This window comes from Anomalospiza imberbis, chromosome Z (assembly GCF_031753505.1).
Source record: "Anomalospiza imberbis isolate Cuckoo-Finch-1a 21T00152 chromosome Z, ASM3175350v1, whole genome shotgun sequence".
Classification (NCBI taxonomy): Eukaryota; Metazoa; Chordata; class Aves; order Passeriformes; family Viduidae; genus Anomalospiza; species Anomalospiza imberbis.
In genome coordinates this window covers 54646852-54665050 of record NC_089721.1, presented here as the reverse complement: position 1 = coordinate 54665050, position 18199 = coordinate 54646852, and the positions used below count along the sequence as shown (strand labels likewise).

The 18199-nt window shown below is 40.9% G+C and overlaps 2 protein-coding genes across 4 annotated transcripts in view; one reads left to right on the top strand and one right to left on the bottom strand.

Moving 5' to 3' along the window:
- The window catches only part of LPAR1 (lysophosphatidic acid receptor 1), a 66563-nt gene extending 53183 nt beyond the window's left edge, over nucleotides 1-13380 (top strand). For 2 of the 3 annotated variants that reach the window (XM_068177379.1, XM_068177380.1), the window contains exon 4: nucleotides 12323-13380. In XM_068177379.1, the coding sequence (XP_068033480.1) occupies nucleotides 12323-12624 (302 nt within the window). In that variant the 3' untranslated portion in view covers nucleotides 12625-13380. Of the gene's footprint in view, nucleotides 1-4439; nucleotides 4985-12322 lie in introns of those variants that run through there. The other variant, XM_068177381.1, reaches the window with a different exon arrangement.
- Nucleotides 13381-17678: 4298 nt separating this feature from the next.
- Nucleotides 17679-18199, bottom strand: part of ECPAS (Ecm29 proteasome adaptor and scaffold) — a 424259-nt gene continuing 423738 nt past the window's right edge. The window contains exon 42 of the mRNA XM_068177163.1: nucleotides 17679-17689. The gene's annotated coding sequence lies outside the window, so the exon portion shown is untranslated. The remainder of the gene's footprint in view (nucleotides 17690-18199) is intronic.

Sequence of the window (18199 nt, the reverse complement as noted above, 5' to 3'; positions counted from 1 at the left end):
GCAGATCTATGGGGAGTAGCCCCTGTATAAGCTCAGCCATGAGCTCTGTCCTGGCAGCAGCATCTCTTCATTTTGTCACTGTGAGAAACAAGTTGGCATTGCCCTTGGGCTGAAGACAGGTGACAGAAGAGAATGATTACTGTTGTCTTTGACAGCTTCATTAGAGAGGCCAAGAGTTCATTGGGAACTCCTGCTCATGCCCAGCACCAGAAAACCCAGGACAAAGCCAAGCAGCAGGAAAGGCATGCTGCAGAGCAAGCACCAGTGTTAACATCTCTGCTTTCCTTGCATGGTAGATAGGGTCTGGATCTAAATGACCTTTGTCTGGCACTTCTCATAAACACCCCTGAAGGAGATGAAAGTGGCTGGGAGTTGGCCCATTTTTGGCACAGACAGTTATTTCAGATTTCTGCTGGTATTCAATTGCTCTTTCATAAGAGGATGGGAGTAAGGGAACTGAATGTTAAGAGACTTAGCACCTTTTCTTTTAAACTTCATCATTGTTGTCCCTTGTTATATATAGCCAAAACCTACAGTCTTTTACAGGGACACTGGAGCAAACTGCCTGCCAGAGGTCAAATGAGTCACATTCTCAGAAATACACAGATTGAGTAACCTTCAAAAAAGCATGATAGTGTGATTTTTTGTGCTTTCAGAGGCTATTTATATGGCAATCTTTAAGCTAAGCAACCAAGGATGTGGTGCTAACACAGTCCAAGCACTACTCTTAGGTGCTTTTAGGTGCCATACTTTTCTTAGCAGAGGTTAAATTTATAACAGGAGAGCAGACTGCCAAAGGTAGAAGACTGTTCCTGTAAGCCAGTGGAAACACGAGGATCTGTTCTGTAAGCCAAATCAAGCTCACTTAACCCAATAGCAGTTTTAGTGACTAATCCTTAAGTGGATGAGACAGGGCCCTCATTTGTAGTCATGAGGGTGTAGCTACATATCCAGGGTTTTACACCAGTGTGTGCTGCTGAGAGAAGGAGCTAGCTGAAGAAACACCTTTTTCTCCCCCAGATAATGCATGGTAATGTGATTCTTGATTATATGACATGAAAGAGAGGCTAGATTTCATTAGAGCTCTCTTCTGTGTTTGCCTGAAAATTTTAAATCAGTCTAGATTCTGATATTCTGATATCTGGTAGATTAGTTAAAAAAAAAAAAAAAAATACAGAGAAGCTGCCCCTGGAATCCATCAGCAGCTGTGAAACACTTCCAGTCCTGTTCACTGAATTTCTCATTTGAAGTATGGAAAATACGGTGTTATCACACTGAAATTATTATGCAGCAAGACAGCAAGCATCCTAATGGGGAATCGAGAAAAATCTGTGAGAGCCAAACGGTAGCTGCATCCCTTTAAACAATGTCTCATCTTTACAGTGTGGAAATGCAGAATAAAACCTGTATTTTCTACCCTAGATACCAGCTTCATCTAGATAGTTTTTAACAGGTACATGTAGAATTAAGTGCCAAAACCTAGAATTTGCCTTTTTGATAATCTGTAAGTATGTACTTGCCACAATCAAAACAGGGGTGGTTCTTCCCTCAGTGCTTCTCCTCTGATGTGCAATGCCACATTTGTCTTCTCCCCTCTGTTTTAGCAGTGCCATTCGTAGGTGCCTCCCTGATGGTCTGATAGCCCAAATAATGTCTGAATTACATTAGACTGCTTGGGTGGTGAGGTGTGCAGGCAACTCAGGTAATAGTGCTGTTCATGTGCAGTCTGTCCAAGGCTGCTTTTGCTTTAAGGCAGTAGTTTGATTTGATATATTCAGATGAGGACTGGAAAGGCCTTTCTAACTTGTCCAAAGGCAGGCAGATTTTTCCAAGCAGATTTATCCTAGAGTGGTATTCCCATGTCCATAGGGGCTTATCCTGTTGTCCACTTTACTTTGGAGCTTGTGCTCTTCATTTTCTCAGAGAGGCACAGCTGTCAGCATGGATTCTGCTTCTTAAAACCATTTTGTGTGACTGATCTTAATGCAATTCCCTCAAAGGATGTCTACCACAGCTTAACCAGATAGCTATAATCAGATAAATGTTAGTATGGCTATATAAATTAAAAACACGCACAGTTTTCTTGCAGTTGAGGTAGAGCTGGTAACACTTGGTAACACTTTCTCCTACTCAGAGTCTGGTATTAGCATGTTAAATAAAACAAGTTTTATTCCTATTAAGGGAACCGACGGAATTCTTCTGATATTATTAGTTTAATGTTATGTAAGAATCAAGGCAGTCCTTTACATATTAAATTGCATCCACCCAGGCTTCATTTGGAATCTTGTATTGCAACTGGAGTTTATCCAAACATAATACCAGTAACACTTAATGTCTTTAACAACAAAGGAAAATACAATTAAACAATCTCACATAGCAAAGGTGTTTGATATCTGCTAAACACACTGTATTGTTTGAGCCTAGTGTTCTGACTGTGTAGCAGAGTACCACAGAAGTTATATGAATTTCTGTATGAAAAGTGGGCAGAACAGGGCTTTTTCAACATGGCCATGAATTATTTTTCTGTGATTGGGAACTGCAGTTGCTAAAAAAGCAGCAAAACACCCAAGTCCCAAGCACACTAAACATACCTTGCAGAAGCAGGCAGAGGAGAGTCCAGTCTGCAAGCCCTGCTTGTAGGGTGCCAGCAGTCCTGCCCTTGCCTCACATAATCTCGTGCACTGAGCCTTCACTTCTGCAGAACCATCTTCATGTTTTAGGAGACCTGGTGACCTCCAGCTGCCCCACATCTGGGACCTGAAAGCCTCACCCAGACCCTTCAGACACAGTCCTCTTGCTGTTCAGGGAGAGGTCTGTCCCTGACCTGAAGTCCCAAGTCATTCCTATGAATAATCAGGGCCCCTAAAGAGAATCCTGAGTTTGGACTAGGGTGTGTAAACAGGTTGCCAGGTATGAGCTAAAGGTATTTTCTTGGACCCATTAGGGCACATTCAGAGGAGGGCCAAAATGATCAGAAAGCTGGAGCAGAGGCTGAGGGCATTGGGCTTGTTCAGCCTGGAGAAGAAAAGGCTCTGGGAAGAACTTACAGCAGCTCCCAGTACCAGAAAGGGACCTTCAAGAACATTGAAGGGTGACTTTTTACAAGGGCATGGACTGATAGAGCAAGTAGGAATGGCTTTAAATGGAAAATGAGTAGATGAAGTTTAGAAATTAGGAGGAAATTCTTTACTATAAGGGTGATGAGGCACTGGAAAGGTTGCCTAGAGAAGTTGTGGCTCTCATCACTTGAAGTTCATGGACAGGGCCCTGAGCAACCTGATGAAATGGGTGGCATCCCTTCTCATGGTGGGGAGTTAGAACTAGATGTTTAAGGTCCCTTCTAACCCAAGTTGTTCTGGGATTCTATGATTCTTGCTTCTAGTTTTCCACAGACATCTCTTGCCTGCTTTTCTTTGTCCCGCGGCCCAGGGAGACCAGTACCAGGAACCTCTTATCAGCTGGGCTTACATGTTCATTTTCCAGCCAAGCTACCAACACTGATTTGGGACTGTAGGAGTATTTTTTTTCAAGTTAGACCATGAAGAGTTGTTTAGAACACCAGAAAATTGAAAGAGACACCAAAATTTCCTCTGTGTGTCAGGTTTTTTTGGCAACAGAGGAACTCCACGAGGACTACTGTTTGTCTTTACACAGAGATAAATAATCAGATTGCTTTGGCAACAGCCAAGCTTTTATTCAGACATGAGCTTCACATATCTTTATGAATTTAGAAAACAGTCAGAATGCTGACCACTGCCATTTAAAGACTTCCTGTTCTTGTCTAAAATGCCTTCTATAGATAAAAGCCTTAGTTTCTCTCTTTGAAGAAGGGCAGTGCACCATCTCTCTCATGCAGTTACTAGATCAGGAGCAAATTCCATTTTTCTTGTTTTGGGGGATTCAAATGGATACAGACAAATTTCAACAGGATTAAGCTTTTGCTTTTATTTTTGGAATGCATTTTGCACATCCGTCTTTGCAAGTTGTTCTTTAAAACCATTACAAGTATGTTCTAAAAGAGGACTATTCAAACGCCTCTGGTTTGCAGATGTCAATTGAGAAACCCTCCTGGTCTCCTCCATTTGCATTAGCACTGGAGTTCTCCTTCAGAGATGTCAGCTGTGGAATACTTGAGAGCAGCTGAATCAGCTGGCCAAAAACCAGTACACTCATTTGCAAGACTGCAAGCATCAGGCAGGGAATTACATCAAGTGTTAACCTGGGCTAGAGTTTGGCGAGTACCCATGAAATAAGCAGATCACTTCTGGCGGCTTGAACTGGTGCCCAGTTTCATTTTCTCTTCATTTTATTTTGTTATTGGTCCTCCCCAGTCTTTTCTGTCTTTTTGCTGTTTCACACTGCCAAAGCTTTAGATGCTACAGGGATACGAAAGTGCTTGGAGACCGTGTAGTATTGGAAACACCAACATCTGGTGCCAGTCTCTGTGGAAGGATCACCTGGTGGTGTCCAGGTGGGAAGACATGCAGCAGATAGGATCTCCAGAAGGAAAGCCAAGAGTCCAAGTGTCAGCATACCCTGCCTCCAGCACATGCCAGTAAGCACTCAGGGCAGGAAGCACAAGGTGCTGTAGAGAGCGAGCTCACAAAGATTCCCACAGATGTCACTTGGGAGTCTGGCTGAGGGGAAACCTGCTCTTCATCACCTCTGGTCTGGATTTGCAAAGTGAAGCAGGAAGAGAAGATGAAAGGTGTTGATTCACCCTGAGATAAGGGAAGGTATGATCACTGTAGATGCAGCCCTACTGACCACAGGCATTTTGGGTCTGTGTATCTCCATGCCGTTTGGAGATGGTGGTCATGCAGCTAGTGATGCCAATGGAATTATTGGTTAAGGGTTGTTGTCAGCTCCCTGCGTAACACCATAATAGGTCAGATGTTTCTTCAGTTGACCCTCTGTGTAGCAGGTGTAGGTGCCAAAGTGTGTCTGATTTAAAAGAAAGGCTTTGACCTAAAGATTTCACCAAGATATTTGTGTGATGATGTGAGTACTGGAAAAGAGCAGGTAGAGCAGAGGCCAGCCTGTAGCAAAGGAGTCTAGGTGCCAGCAGAAGTATCATTGGTAGTCAACATGGTGTGTCCCCCTAGAAAGAGTTTTCTACTTTATTTTTTCTGAAATGAAAGAAGGTAATGAGGATTGGATGCATGAATAGACACATGTGAAAATAATTAAGGCCCAGAAAGAGGTGATGCTAACATATCTAACAAAAACAAACGAACAATAAACCCCAAAGCACAAAAACAAGCGCACAAAAATAAACCAGTGTCAAGATTACAGTTAACATCACAAACATCAGTCATCTTTTCATCTTATAAAAAAAAGTTGTGTCGAGATTTACACATTTTTGCAGAAGATAAACATAAAACTCAAACAGGTATCATCCTTATCTCTTCACTAGTTACTTTAAACAGTAGCAGTCTTACCAGTAAGTCAACCAAGAGAAAAGGTTTAAAAGACTCTAGCCAATACGTCAAGTCAAAATACCATTTATTTAACTCATTCAAAACCAAAAAAAACATTGTCCACATGTTTAATCAATTTACCAGTAAACAAATAACCAATTCCAAAAAATATCCCTTTAAAATTATCACAGCTCATTTTACATCCAGTAAATAGTTAAAGTGTTTAAACAGAATCTCTCCCTAAAGCTCTTCATAAACCTCAAAAATTAAAACTTCTCAGGACAGGACTTCACTGTTTGGGGTCTAGGCTTGCTGCTCCTCCCAGCCCAGCCAGAGCACAGGCAGAGCCCCAAGGCTGCTTTCATGTTAAGTCATTTACATCTTTTAAACCAGACAAAGGTGTGAAGATGGAAGCAGATGGGTTCCTCAGAAAAGGGATGGTTTGTTGACAGAGATAGCCATGCCTTAAGCACCAAAAAATTCTGTGCACCTTCAAAGGTGAAGACAGATGTTTGAAGCAGACACATTCTGAATTCCTGCTGAGAAGAGGAAACACATTTTTTGAGTTAGACGTGATTTCTCTATTCCTACACAATCCAGCCATTATTTTGTACAAAGTCTGGCTAAACTTGCTAGCTGAAATTCCCAGAACAAGATTCAGCAAGAGGTTGGATTATGCACATGCAGGTAGCTGTGGAAAAGGTAGGAAATCAGGGATCTGATGCAATGCTACCATAACCAGTTTATTCTAAAATCCCTTTACAAATCATGGGTACAGTAGACTGAAAAATCTCCTAAACCTGTCAGTTACAGAATTCATGTGGAGTTAAGATATTTGATAAAGCTGAGGATAGGGTTTTATCTATAACTTGCACATTTAGAGCTGCTCAGCTCCCAGGAGACTAGAACACAGATCCCTAGGGATGGGGCATATATAGTGTTATGAAAGACAAGTTGGTGGCTTGTATCACCCAGCTCCTTTCATATGCTCTCTAGTTGGTATTCTCTCTTATGTGCTCACATCCTCTTGCTTCAAATCATCTGAGAGAAGTATATGTAAGATAGTTTTGCATTAATATTAATGTAGATTTTATTTACCTTTGCATTGTTTCTCATTTCCTGTTTTACACTGCTATCCAATCTTTCCTTCTGAAGATATTTCCTTTTGCTTTCATATACAGCCTCACCAGATGAATATTCGGCTTGAAACACAAAGGCACCCATAGTGTTAAAGTCTCCCAGAGGCACATCAGAGAAGGCAGCATTTTACAATCAATCAAAAACTGCAGGAGTGTGCTATGAATTTCTCACTCTTTCAGAATTCATACAGCTTCCTTAAATAAAGACACCTTGAGTAAATGAAGCTGTTCTGATTGCACCTTTTCCAACATGGCCATTCTTACTGGTACCCTGTAGGCAGCTCTTCCCCACCTGGGGTATTTTTCAAGGACTTTCCTTCACTGTCATCCTCCTCAAGTCTTTTGGAGTCTGTGGATGGAGAGGCAAGCCTTTCATATATAAAGTTCTTCAGAATTTGTCAAGTTTAAGCGCACAATTATTTTAATCTATTAAGCTGATCCAAATGTGGTAGTCACATTTTATTTCTTCACATGAAAATTCCATGGGTCGAAGCAAATGTTACCCCATGTTAATTATTTTCAGCAGAAAATGCAAAAAACAACAACAGTGTTTTCATCCACCAAGACCTAGTAACTATATTGTAATAGTGTTGTGTCAAAATTGGGAAAAAATAGGTCAGATTAGAATTAGAAGAATCACTCCTACACTCTGTATGTTTACAACATGATAAATGATCTTCATGATCTTTGGCATCTATAATCATTCATTTTAGATTTCATGCTGTCGTGTTTGTGTCAGGGGAAAACAATACACAGCTGTAAATAGGCACTGTTGCTTGCAGTATTTATCTCTGTTCATGCTATGCACAAGATAATGCTCAGTGTGATAAGGAGGACTATTGATACATTTTACAGATGGCTAGGACATGAAGAAGTGCAGTTGTGTTACAGCTGATGAGCTTGCACCTCAGCTAGCTAGCAAGTGGCTTTCCCTGATGAAGGTGGGAAAATATCAGAATGAGAAAAATGCCAGGCACTTCTGCAGCCTTTTTTGGCTATGGTTTTGTTAATTAAAACAAATCATTCTCCCAGAGCATTGCTTTTAGCCTGCACCAAGTGCAGAAGGTCTCTTCTCCCTGTTGGTAGCTGTGATAATGGTGATAGCAGTGATGTTCAATGTCCTTTCCTCTCTCAGTCACCGTTGTCCCAGAGGAAGAGGGGGTGCAGCTGCCTGTCACAAGTACCAATCTGAGGGCAGGAGGGGATTTGGAGAGCATAGCAGATGGGCAAGAGTAGGAGGGCAACAGCAGCAGATTATATATGTTCCTGTAGTTCAGCTGGAATAGATCTTTTCCGTCTCTGATATGCTAGTTCCTTTTCCTATTCCTGTAGTCTTAAAAAAACTGCAAACACAGGAGAGATTTTTTTTTTCCTTCTCTCACTCACTAAAAAGGCCCTTTCAATATTTTTTCCTCTCCACATAGACTGAGGAATTTGCAGAGTGAATGTGAGCCCATGCCAGATATCAGGGTTAACACACAAGGTGAATAGAAGAGAGCACATGAAAGAGTTTACAGTGTGGTTAAAGCAGAGAAAAAGGGTGTTTCAGAATAGGTGTGCATTGACAAGAGCTACATCCCTCTGGAGCCTCTGAAAGACACCAGTGTATGACTTGGCAGAAGCAGAAGTGCTTCTTTTATTTTGCTCTTTCGAGTTAGAGGAAAACAAATGTTCGCAGAATAAACACAGATATAGGCTCTCCAAGGCAAAAGACAAAAAAAAAAAAAAGAAAAGAAAAAGAAAAAAAAGAGTGCCGCTTTGGAAACACTTTGCCTGCTAACACAAGAAGTTTCATAAGTAGCCATCCAGTCTTGTATCCTAGTAATGAGTGACTAGCTCATCAGTGTTTATTCTTGTGTACCTTATTTCTTTTCTGCTGCTGGTTTTTGGAGTTGTTTTCTCTTTTGTTCTTGTACTCACTGATTTTTGTGTGATTTATCATGGCTGGTTTCATATGCCTACTGCCTACAATAGTTTTTACTGTCTTGCAATCAAACCTTGCTGTGAGGCCTTGTCTCATTTACCCAAGGGTCTCCAACATCCAGCTACCATGGAAACATAATCTGCACTGATGCACCAGACAAGGGTTCAAGACAGATAAGATGTAGTCATATCACGGACATTGGAAAACCTCCAGTAGACTTCTCCCACAGCTCTGCAAGACAGACAATGCACAAGGAGTTGGAATTGCATTTCTTATTGGGATGAGAGGTATCACACCTCAGCAGAAAATTAGATTAGGTCATAAATGCTTTTTTGTAACTCATTCCTGCTGTAAAACATGCTTCTCAGTCTGTAGGGACCCTTCAGTCTTTTAAGATGTGCTATTTCTCTGGTTCCCTCAAGCTTTCCTGTCTAATGGCTAGCCATTCACCTCTGGTGGACATTCAGCCTGATGGGCATTTCTTCTTCACCCAACCCTCTGTGGCCTGACCCTCAGGACAAACCTTGGCCTTGCTCCATGGGAATGTTCCTTCTGCTGAAACTGAAGAGCTCATTTAGCTACTTGCAGTGCCATTGCCTTTGAAGGACTGCCAGGGCTGGAGGTAATATCCCAAGGTGCTCACTGTCCAGGGAATAGTGCTCTTCAGCCACCCAAAGTCATAAAGTCTGCACTTTTTTTCAAGTACATTGGGCTTTCACTGTGGTATGACTATGGCATTTCCACAAAGGTTCAAGTCACTGAATGCAACAGATCTGCTTTGTATGTCATTGTAATTTAGGTTTGACAATGTTTGTAAAATGATAAGATGCTCCTGGAAATTACTAACTGTGTACTTTAGACTGCTCTGAGTTCTGATTCTGAGCAGAAAAACATCAATATTTTGGTGTATGCTTAAGTCTTTCCAGTATATTGCAGCAGGAAGCTTTTGGATATCACTTTTTTATTAAATGTGGTATTTTTAGATCTTCATTCTTGGTAAAGTCAATTTACAACAGATTTCTGGGAGGGGAAGAATTTAATCTCACTTCCAGCTTACTTCAACAAATACTCTAAGTAAGAGGGAAAAAATAAATTTCAATCATTGTTTTGCTTGCAGAAAAATAATTCCATGTTTAACAGATGAAGTTTCCTAAATCTGAAGTATTAAGAGCCTGACATTTATGAATTCCTCTGTACCTAACTCAAACACATCCTTACTGTGAGTGATGCTTCTCAGTATTTTCCGGTGTACCTAGAGTCAAATAAAAAGTGAGCAAACCTGAGGCATTGTCACCATTTACAAGCATTTAATAAGCTGCCAGAGCCATTAGCATGGGGGCATGTTTTGCTAGGAGCAGAAGTGGGACAATTTGCACAGTATTGACTTCCTTCCAGAGCTGGGCGGGAAGGCAACTTTTGTTTTCATAATTTTTCAGTGTAACTTGAGCTGCACAGAGCAATTAGTTGGTTGCTCAACCACAGTCCACTTTTTCTTGAGTGCAGCCAATCAAGCCTCAGCACATAGGTTATCAGACCTGTCTGAGATACTGAGGAGCCCAGAGAGGCTCAGGAACTCCATCTGAGACAAGTGTTCAGTGCAGTGAGCTGCATGTGGATTTTTCTGGATGTCTTTGGGGCTTTCTCAGGAGCAAATTCCTGTCTGCCTCACCACCGAGCTTTTTGTTGCTGTTTCTAACATATCAAAAATTATGCCAACAGAATGTTCTGTTGCTCCTTAGCAACAGATATAAAAAAAATTGGAAAATTGGAAGCCTTCAATTGCAACTTTGAACAATGCTAAGAGAGCTTTCCTGCTAGCTCCATTGTTTTCACATTGGACTTTTCTGCTACAGGCCTGGTGAGGATGCTGTCATTGTCTTTTGTCCTTCAATGTAGATCCCATGACTTGCAGTGTTCCCATCTCTGATGTTGTTCTCCCAAGGCAGCCTATGGTGAGGAAAATGCATGCTTAAGCTAGAATAAAGTCTACTGCTGCCTAACTAGCTAGGAGGCTAAGCACAACATGCACAATTTCAACAGTGAGTGGTTGAATTTTAAGTAATAACTTAGTTTCTGCAAAAAGCAGCTCAGCAGAGCTTTTGTGTGCAGGGGGCAGATTCTATCAGCATGAACAATACTGAAAATAAAGAGATTCAGTTTTATACTCTTAAGGCAACAGGTACAAGGAAGGGACAAAGGCCTGTAGTCCTTTGCATGGGTTTCAAGTACTGTTTTCTAGGACTGCTGAAATCCAAAAAAGCTGCAAAAAAGACAAAAGCTATGAAGTGGGTTCATATGTTTGATGCCGCCTCAGCGTGGGAGAGTTTCATCCCCGTGCTGTCACATTGCTGCCAGAGACCCTTACAAAATCATTTGGTGAAAGGGCTCGATGCTTTGACCTGGTAGCTGGCAATTCAGCCCCCAGCTTTTTTCCATTCGTGAGCTTTGTTGGTCAGCAAAGCAATAGGCATTGAGTGGCACCATTAGTTGCAATCAAACTTAGTTTAGGGATGCCTTTTGATGAGTAAAAAACCTGTGTGTATAGCTTCCTGATTGGTAACCAATGTCACCTGAAGTATATTGCAGGCTTGCAGACCCCTTTGGAAAATCTTCTCCTATTTGATCTAGGTGGGTTTGCTCTCCAAACTGCACAGCTTACAGTTGTCACTGCCCAAGCTGGAAATTGCTGGCACCTTCTTGGCAGGCATGGCAAAGTCTGCCTGGTGTGGGAACTGATTTAGGTGCTAGTACTGCAAGAGACCATCACTGTAATAAAAGCAGGAGCAGTACGTAAACAAATAAATACCACAGTGACAGGAGAGCCAGTTTGAAAACAGCGCTCTCAGAGTAGTGCTGGGAAGTCCTTATTGCTGCTGCCTGTGGTAATCCTGCTCAGTGATGATAAGACATTGGTTTCCACCTCAGTAAAGCAGCATGGAAAATCTCAGGAGCCCTGTCTTTGTTCTGACATGATTGGTGTGTAAGGGTTTCCCCAGCAGAGCTTATATTTAAAGCCTGTCTAACCCTGAAAGGAGTTACAGTCTTCCTTTAATTCGGTACTCCCAATAAAGTACAAAGCATTTGATTTAATTTCTGCATTGAGCTCTAAATTTTGTTCTGGGCTTTCTTCTCCTCAGAGCTTTGGAAAACAGAAAAAGGGTGGGGGAAGCATTTTAATCGGTGTAAGACTCTGTGGCTTTGACAGTATTGAAGCCTGTTGAACCTCTGAATTTTGATTGAATAGAGCCCTAAGAAAAGAAGTAGATCCATTGAAGGACGGCATTTCAGTGCAAGAAGGATGTGTGTTTAAGATTTTCCATTACATAATGGGGCTGAAATGGGTTAACAAGACCCAGGCTTTCTTTTTCTTGAGAATTGCTGCCTGCACCACTCCTTTTCTATTACTGATGCTTCAGTCACAGCACTCACAGAAAGGTTTTCTTTGTTGTTATTAGTTTGAGAAGTAAATTGCAGTATTGTTTCTTCTGATCAAGAGATTGATTAGTCAGAGGTCTCTAGCTGAGGGGAAAAAATGTTCCTCATTATCAACTTTAAAAGTAAATGTATTTGCCAAGCAGATTTTCAGATGGTGGGGGGGCTGGGCCTGGGGCTTGGGGGTGTGTCTTGCTCCTTTGATGTGCTGCCCGTAACCATTTACAGATCTTTGAAAGGCATCCCTCTCTTAGGGTCAGTGAAAAGAGAGTGTGGGAGCAATGCTCCTGAAAGAGAAAATTAACCATTGCTGCTTCTGTCTGGATGGTTCTTGTGGTGTTTTGACAAGTAATGGTGCATTAGTATATTTGTAGACTTTGTGTTTTGTCCATTCTTTCTCTTTCTAGGCGCTTTCATAATCTGCTGGACCCCAGGATTAGTCTTGCTGCTCCTTGATGTTTGCTGTCCCCAGTGCAATGTCCTGGCCTATGAAAAATTCTTCCTGCTCCTGGCAGAGTTCAACTCTGCCATGAACCCCATAATATACTCCTACCGGGACAAGGAAATGAGTGCGACGTTCAAGCAGATCCTGTGCTGCCAGCGCAGTGAGAGCACCAATGGCCCCACCGAAGGCTCGGACCGGTCGGCCTCCTCCCTCAACCACACCATCTTGGCTGGCGTCCACAGCAACGACCACTCCGTGGTGTGAAACCACAGCCAGCCGTGTGACCGACGAAGAGCAGCGTGTGACGCTGCGGGCGGGGCAGGTGCGTGGCCCCAGGGAAGGTAACCCACTCATGTTTTCTCAAACACTAATGGACTACAAGTGCATCTTTTCCAGAGGGCCTGACATACCAGCGCAGACTGTCCTGTCCACAGGATTGGCCACGCTGCAAAGCCTTTGATTTCTACTTTGAAAAAGTAGAACATAATTGCTTTGCAGAAGAGGCCATCAATAGCCCATGGAAAGCCTTGCTAAGACTTTGTTGGACTTTGCTGCATCTTGGTGCCAGTCTGAATCAACTCTGATTAATTAAGCTTATACTTGCTTCACTGCATTTACATGTAGCCACTTAGTATTTTTAAAAAGGGAGTAAAGGGGATAAAAATATGCCTGTCATTTAATAGACATGTAATATGTATCACCATCAGCATGCTTGTGATGAACATTTTCTGTGCAGGGAGTAAAACTGTGCTCTAGTCTTTGTATCCTTAGCCACACTGTCATAACTACAGTAAAAAGTATTTTTTTCTAACACAGGCAACAGGAAGATGAGGAAACTGACTCTTCTTACCTTCATTACTGGTGTTAGAGAATGCATGTTCTGTGTGTATGCAGATTGTTTTAATTATGAAAAAAAAAAAGCTCTTTGTAAAGTCTGATGGAAAGTAGAAGAACATAGGCTGTATTCCAGTGTTTGTTTAGATTATGAAATAAACAGTACTTTAGTCACAATGTATATAAGGTTCTTCTTTGAAGTACAGTATTAAATTTGTAACATATGAGAGGTACCAAGTTTTTTATGGATAAGTTCTTAAAGTAGGACATATCCCTAAGGCTCTTAAAGGGCTACAGTCAGGTTGATAGATTGCAAAAATTGTATTTATGGCATATTCTTGGAATGCTTTTCTTGTTCATGGCAAAAAGCATATGCATTTTTAATGGCAAAAAAGAAAAGGTATGTGTTTATGGAATCTTTCCTGTAATTGAAAACAAAACACCTGCTGCATTTTTGCACTGAGAAGTATTTGTAGGTTACCATTCAAATGATGCCTCCTTCACTTCAAAAGCAGTGGGGTACTAAGAACCAAGGCACAATTTTATTTTGTAAATTGACACTTTACAAGATAGTCATCCATTTCAAATGACTGGACCATATTACAGATAATAACAACACATGCACACTGTTATAAATACCTAAGCTAGCAGGCGTTTTTTTTTTCATATGAAACTGTTTTGAAGAGAAATGTAACTCATGTGAATATCAGTTACCAAGAATCACTGATAGTAAACAATACTCATTAAGCGGTGAGCAAAGGTGAGATCCTGCTGATAAAAAACTTGGGACCTCTTTCCAGGAAACTGTGTGTTCTCCTAACAATGTAAAAATATATCAACAGTAAATTCCTGGCACTGTTCTCATCATTGTAATTTGTCTCTATAACAAAAAGAAAAAAAACAAACAAAACAAAACAAAAAAAAAGGGAAAAAAACCAAGGAAAAAACCTGCCACACTCACAAAAAAATAAATAACCCCACAAAACTAAACAAAAAACCTAGATATATATCCTTCATTGTACCATACTGGAATGTAACTTAAGGGATGATATTCTCCCATTTGGACAGGGAACAAATGGAGGGTAAAGGGTCAGCTCAGCAAAATCCAGTGTTTCCAGCATCTCTTGCTTTGAGGAGATGCTTGGATTTTATGCTTCCAATCAAAAAATTGCTTGGAATAGGCATTTCCTTGATGAGAGAGGGAAGAGAAACAAGTGAACAAATCCTGCCTCCACTGAATGAAGTGAGAGTTATGATGCTGCTTTCAGTAAAAATGAAATCCACCTGAACTGTCAATCTAGTTTTGTGTGGACACTGTGGAAGGTAGAATAGGCAGAGAGAATAAATATTACATTGTCAGGCAGTTGACCAAGGTTTTGAATATATCCACTTACTTTGAACAAAACCGGTCTTTTTTCTGACTGTATTTGAGAGCAAGTGAATGTACAGGTTGATTTGGTTTTAGTCATAGAACTGTACTGAGAAACAGAACAGGCTGTATGAACTTTTTCATTTAAAAGCATCTACTTGCTAATCCACTCATATTTTTTCCTTAGTGCCTGCTTGATACTTGAACTAGTGCAGGTAAGCAGAAGAAAGGAGAGACTGCCTCCAAAGACAGGGGACATCTGACTGAAAAATAATTTCTTTTTCCCAGGAGTGCTTTCTTTCTTGGATCCAGCAAGAGCACTTTTTCCTGTCCCTAACATCCCCACAAAAGTAGATCACAGACACTTTATTGGAGGATTTTGGGGTTTTCGGGCTGGGGCGGTTGCCCTTTCTAAGTGTTCTTTTCACTGCTATTTGCATTGCTTTTATTGAATCTCATCTGCATAGGGTGGGGGGATGAGGTTAGAAAATAGTAGCAAATCATTCACTCTTGTTTAACCTGCTGGAAATCTGGTGGGTTTTGAGAAGCCATGGGTGAATAACTTGAAAACAGGAGTGGTATGGTTGTTTGAACATGGGTGGGTCCAAAGGCCTCTTGTGAAGATAGATGCCCAAGGAGGTTTTCTGTCATCATTGTGATTGTGACAGAGGGCATTTTTGTTGTCCAGGTACATAGTTCAACCCTAGGAGGTACTCAACAATTCAAGAAGGTGAACCTTTTGAACTCTTGGCAGCAGCTAAATTTCAGTTGTCAGGTATATTAATCCAGGAGCATGTCTGACAACAGGTAGCTTTTCTTCTAAAAGGTGAAGTGCAATGTTTCAGATCAAATGCAACAGGAGGAAAATTGCTTATGCAATTCTGCTAGAGGAATTCACTGAGCATATGGCTGCTGTATAACAATTTGATTAGTGCTTTGTGTTGTTGACATGTTGTTCCTATATCCTTAAGAAATCTGATCTGTGAATTGAGTAGGTCTTTGCAAGCTAATGAAATTAAAGCACCAGTGAGCAAAGAGAATAAAAACCAGAGCCTGGAATAGAAGGATTCATTTGCTGTGTTCCTTAGAATCATTCCCAGCGATTTGTTGTCATCTCATATTTTTTTTAAGTTTTGCTCTTCAATTCAGATTTTTCCAGTCTCATTGTGCAGTTGTAGAACTCACTTCTGCTATGTGAAAACATGGTGCAAAGTACTTAGGAAAAAAGATTGCCTCACTTATTTTTACTTATCTCAAATTCTTCAAAAGGTTTTAGAAGACTTCTTAAAATACCAACAATCCTCCCACAGTCATTAAAATTCTTTTGTTGCTGATTGCCTCTGGTCCAAGTAAATCCTCTTGAAGTTCAGATCTAATGGTGTTTGTGTCAGCAGTTGTAGTGGTGGGAAGTTGTGTATTAAAAGGAATATCATTTGCAGATCAAGAAAAATGTGTTTTTCTACTTCATGCATTTCCAGTGGCAGTATAAATCTGAAAACTAATTAAAAATATGGCCATTGGATTTTAATTCCCTGTTGTTATGATATATACAGAAGCCACGTAACCCATTGGTCAGAAAAAGAGCAACTTTTTTATAAATTATTGAAAATATATTCTATGTATGTTTGACACATTGATTTCCTTGTCAGCACCTTTTTTTGTTCTGAGTTTTCTGGGATCCCTTGGCAGCTTCAGGCTGGCTTCTGACTGAGATACTAAAAACTGGACAGATACAAGAGAGAGCAGACCAAAAAAAAGGCTCTTTTAGTGATTCCTAAAATTAAGCATACCTCTCTGTCCATAGTGCACCAGTAATGGAGTTTTTGTAAATAGTTGCCACATTTTTTTTTTAACTCTGCCTTTGCCAAATAGTCACAGCTGTAGCAGCATTTAAACAATTAGGCAACAAGGCTCGGAGTAGGCCACTTGGTGAAAGGGAAAGGGCAGGCCTGCTATCTTCATGGGGCAAATTAAGCCTGGGTAACTTGGATGTCAAAGAGGAAAGGACATTATGTCCAGTGTTTTAGTTCTCCTTCCTCTGCTAAGTAACTTCTGAATATCAACGTAAATTTGTTTGGATTGCACTGAAATTAAACTTTTCAGGTCACTCCATGGACTACCTTTTGGTCTGTAGTATTGTGGTGGGCAGAGGTTTAACCATGGCTAGTCTGGGTCCCAAGGAGTAGTGTGTCAGGGGAAACTGAAGTGGGCTCTGCTGAAGCAGGTTTTGTAGCTTTTTCTGACCTTTGTGTTGCTCCAGAAGGATGATACCAGATACCATACTTAACTACTGTAAAGCCATCTAGCGTTTCTGTCTGTGATACTGCTGCAGCCAAATCTGTCTGCAGCGGGTATCCACAGACAAAAAACATGCAGATTTTTCTGTGAAAGAAATAAAAGTCCACCATGTAGATTGGTCTTACCAGGTGGGATTAAGAAGAACACCACCAAATGGAGAGCCTTTGGTGCAAATCCCCCTGGTTTGTCTTTCAGTATGTGTGGATCAAGGTGATGCAAAACAGAGTGGGCAAAGGTGTTTCTCTAGGGCATTGTCCCCAACCCATGTGGAGGCATGACCCCATCCCTGGTGTCCCTGTCATTGTTCTGGGTCTCTTCTGACTGCAAGACTGGATGTAGCTGGCAGAGGTCAGTCTTAGCAAACTGGCTAGTTTTTTCCACTCGCTGCAGAGGTAAATACAGGCTTTTCCTTTTTCTGGTCCTCTTAAATGGAAAGGGCTTTCCAGTTATTGCAAGTGTACCTGTCATGTCCTTTCAAACCAGTTCTTGCTGTGAGGCATCAGTCTGGCTATACACTGATGTCTGTAAGGGAATTTGCAACTGCAATCTCATTTGTTCAGACAAATTACTTGGCTTTTCCATTTGATTGGAAAGGCCACTTCCAATAGAGAGTTAGCTTTACTGACATCCACCCCTGACCAGCCACAGCCCCTTAAGAAAATTATCTTAAGATAAGGATCTTTCCTTCAATTTTCTCTCTTACAAGATTTTCTAAGAAGCTATTCACCCAGCTCCTCTTTTCTAAATCTATCAAGAAGACAAAAAAGAGGTTGATATTTAAAGAAAACAAACAAAACACCCAAACCAAAAAAAAAAAGCAAATACAACCTTACAACAATTAAAAGCTCACAAAACAAACTAAAAAACCACAAGAAAAACACAGAGCATGAGGATATTAAATTATGCTGCTGTCTTCTGTGGTATATGGAAATCCAGCACACTAATAGCTGCCAGGATTTTAACATGAGCCTCCATGAAATGTTCCCTTTTGCCTGTGATAAAATTCTGATAACCAAAAGTGTATGTGGAAGACTCAGGAATCTGTTAATTTTTCCTGTTTAAATAAAACTGTGTTTGTAATTCAAAAGTATTGAGAGAGCCAATGAGCTTTGGCAAACAATTTTGTTACTAAGTGCACTTACTGTAAATGTTTAGAGGTTGTATCTAGTACAATAAAGTATTTGGCATGTGTAATATGGAGCGTGAAAGAAATACCCTTTTTCGGGAGAGCTGGTATTTTTGAATGTGGAGGGGAATTTATCAAAAACTGTATCAAGGCACAGGCTTGTCTCTTCCAGGAAATAGCATGGGGCTAAAACACAGGGGCAGCAAAGGGAC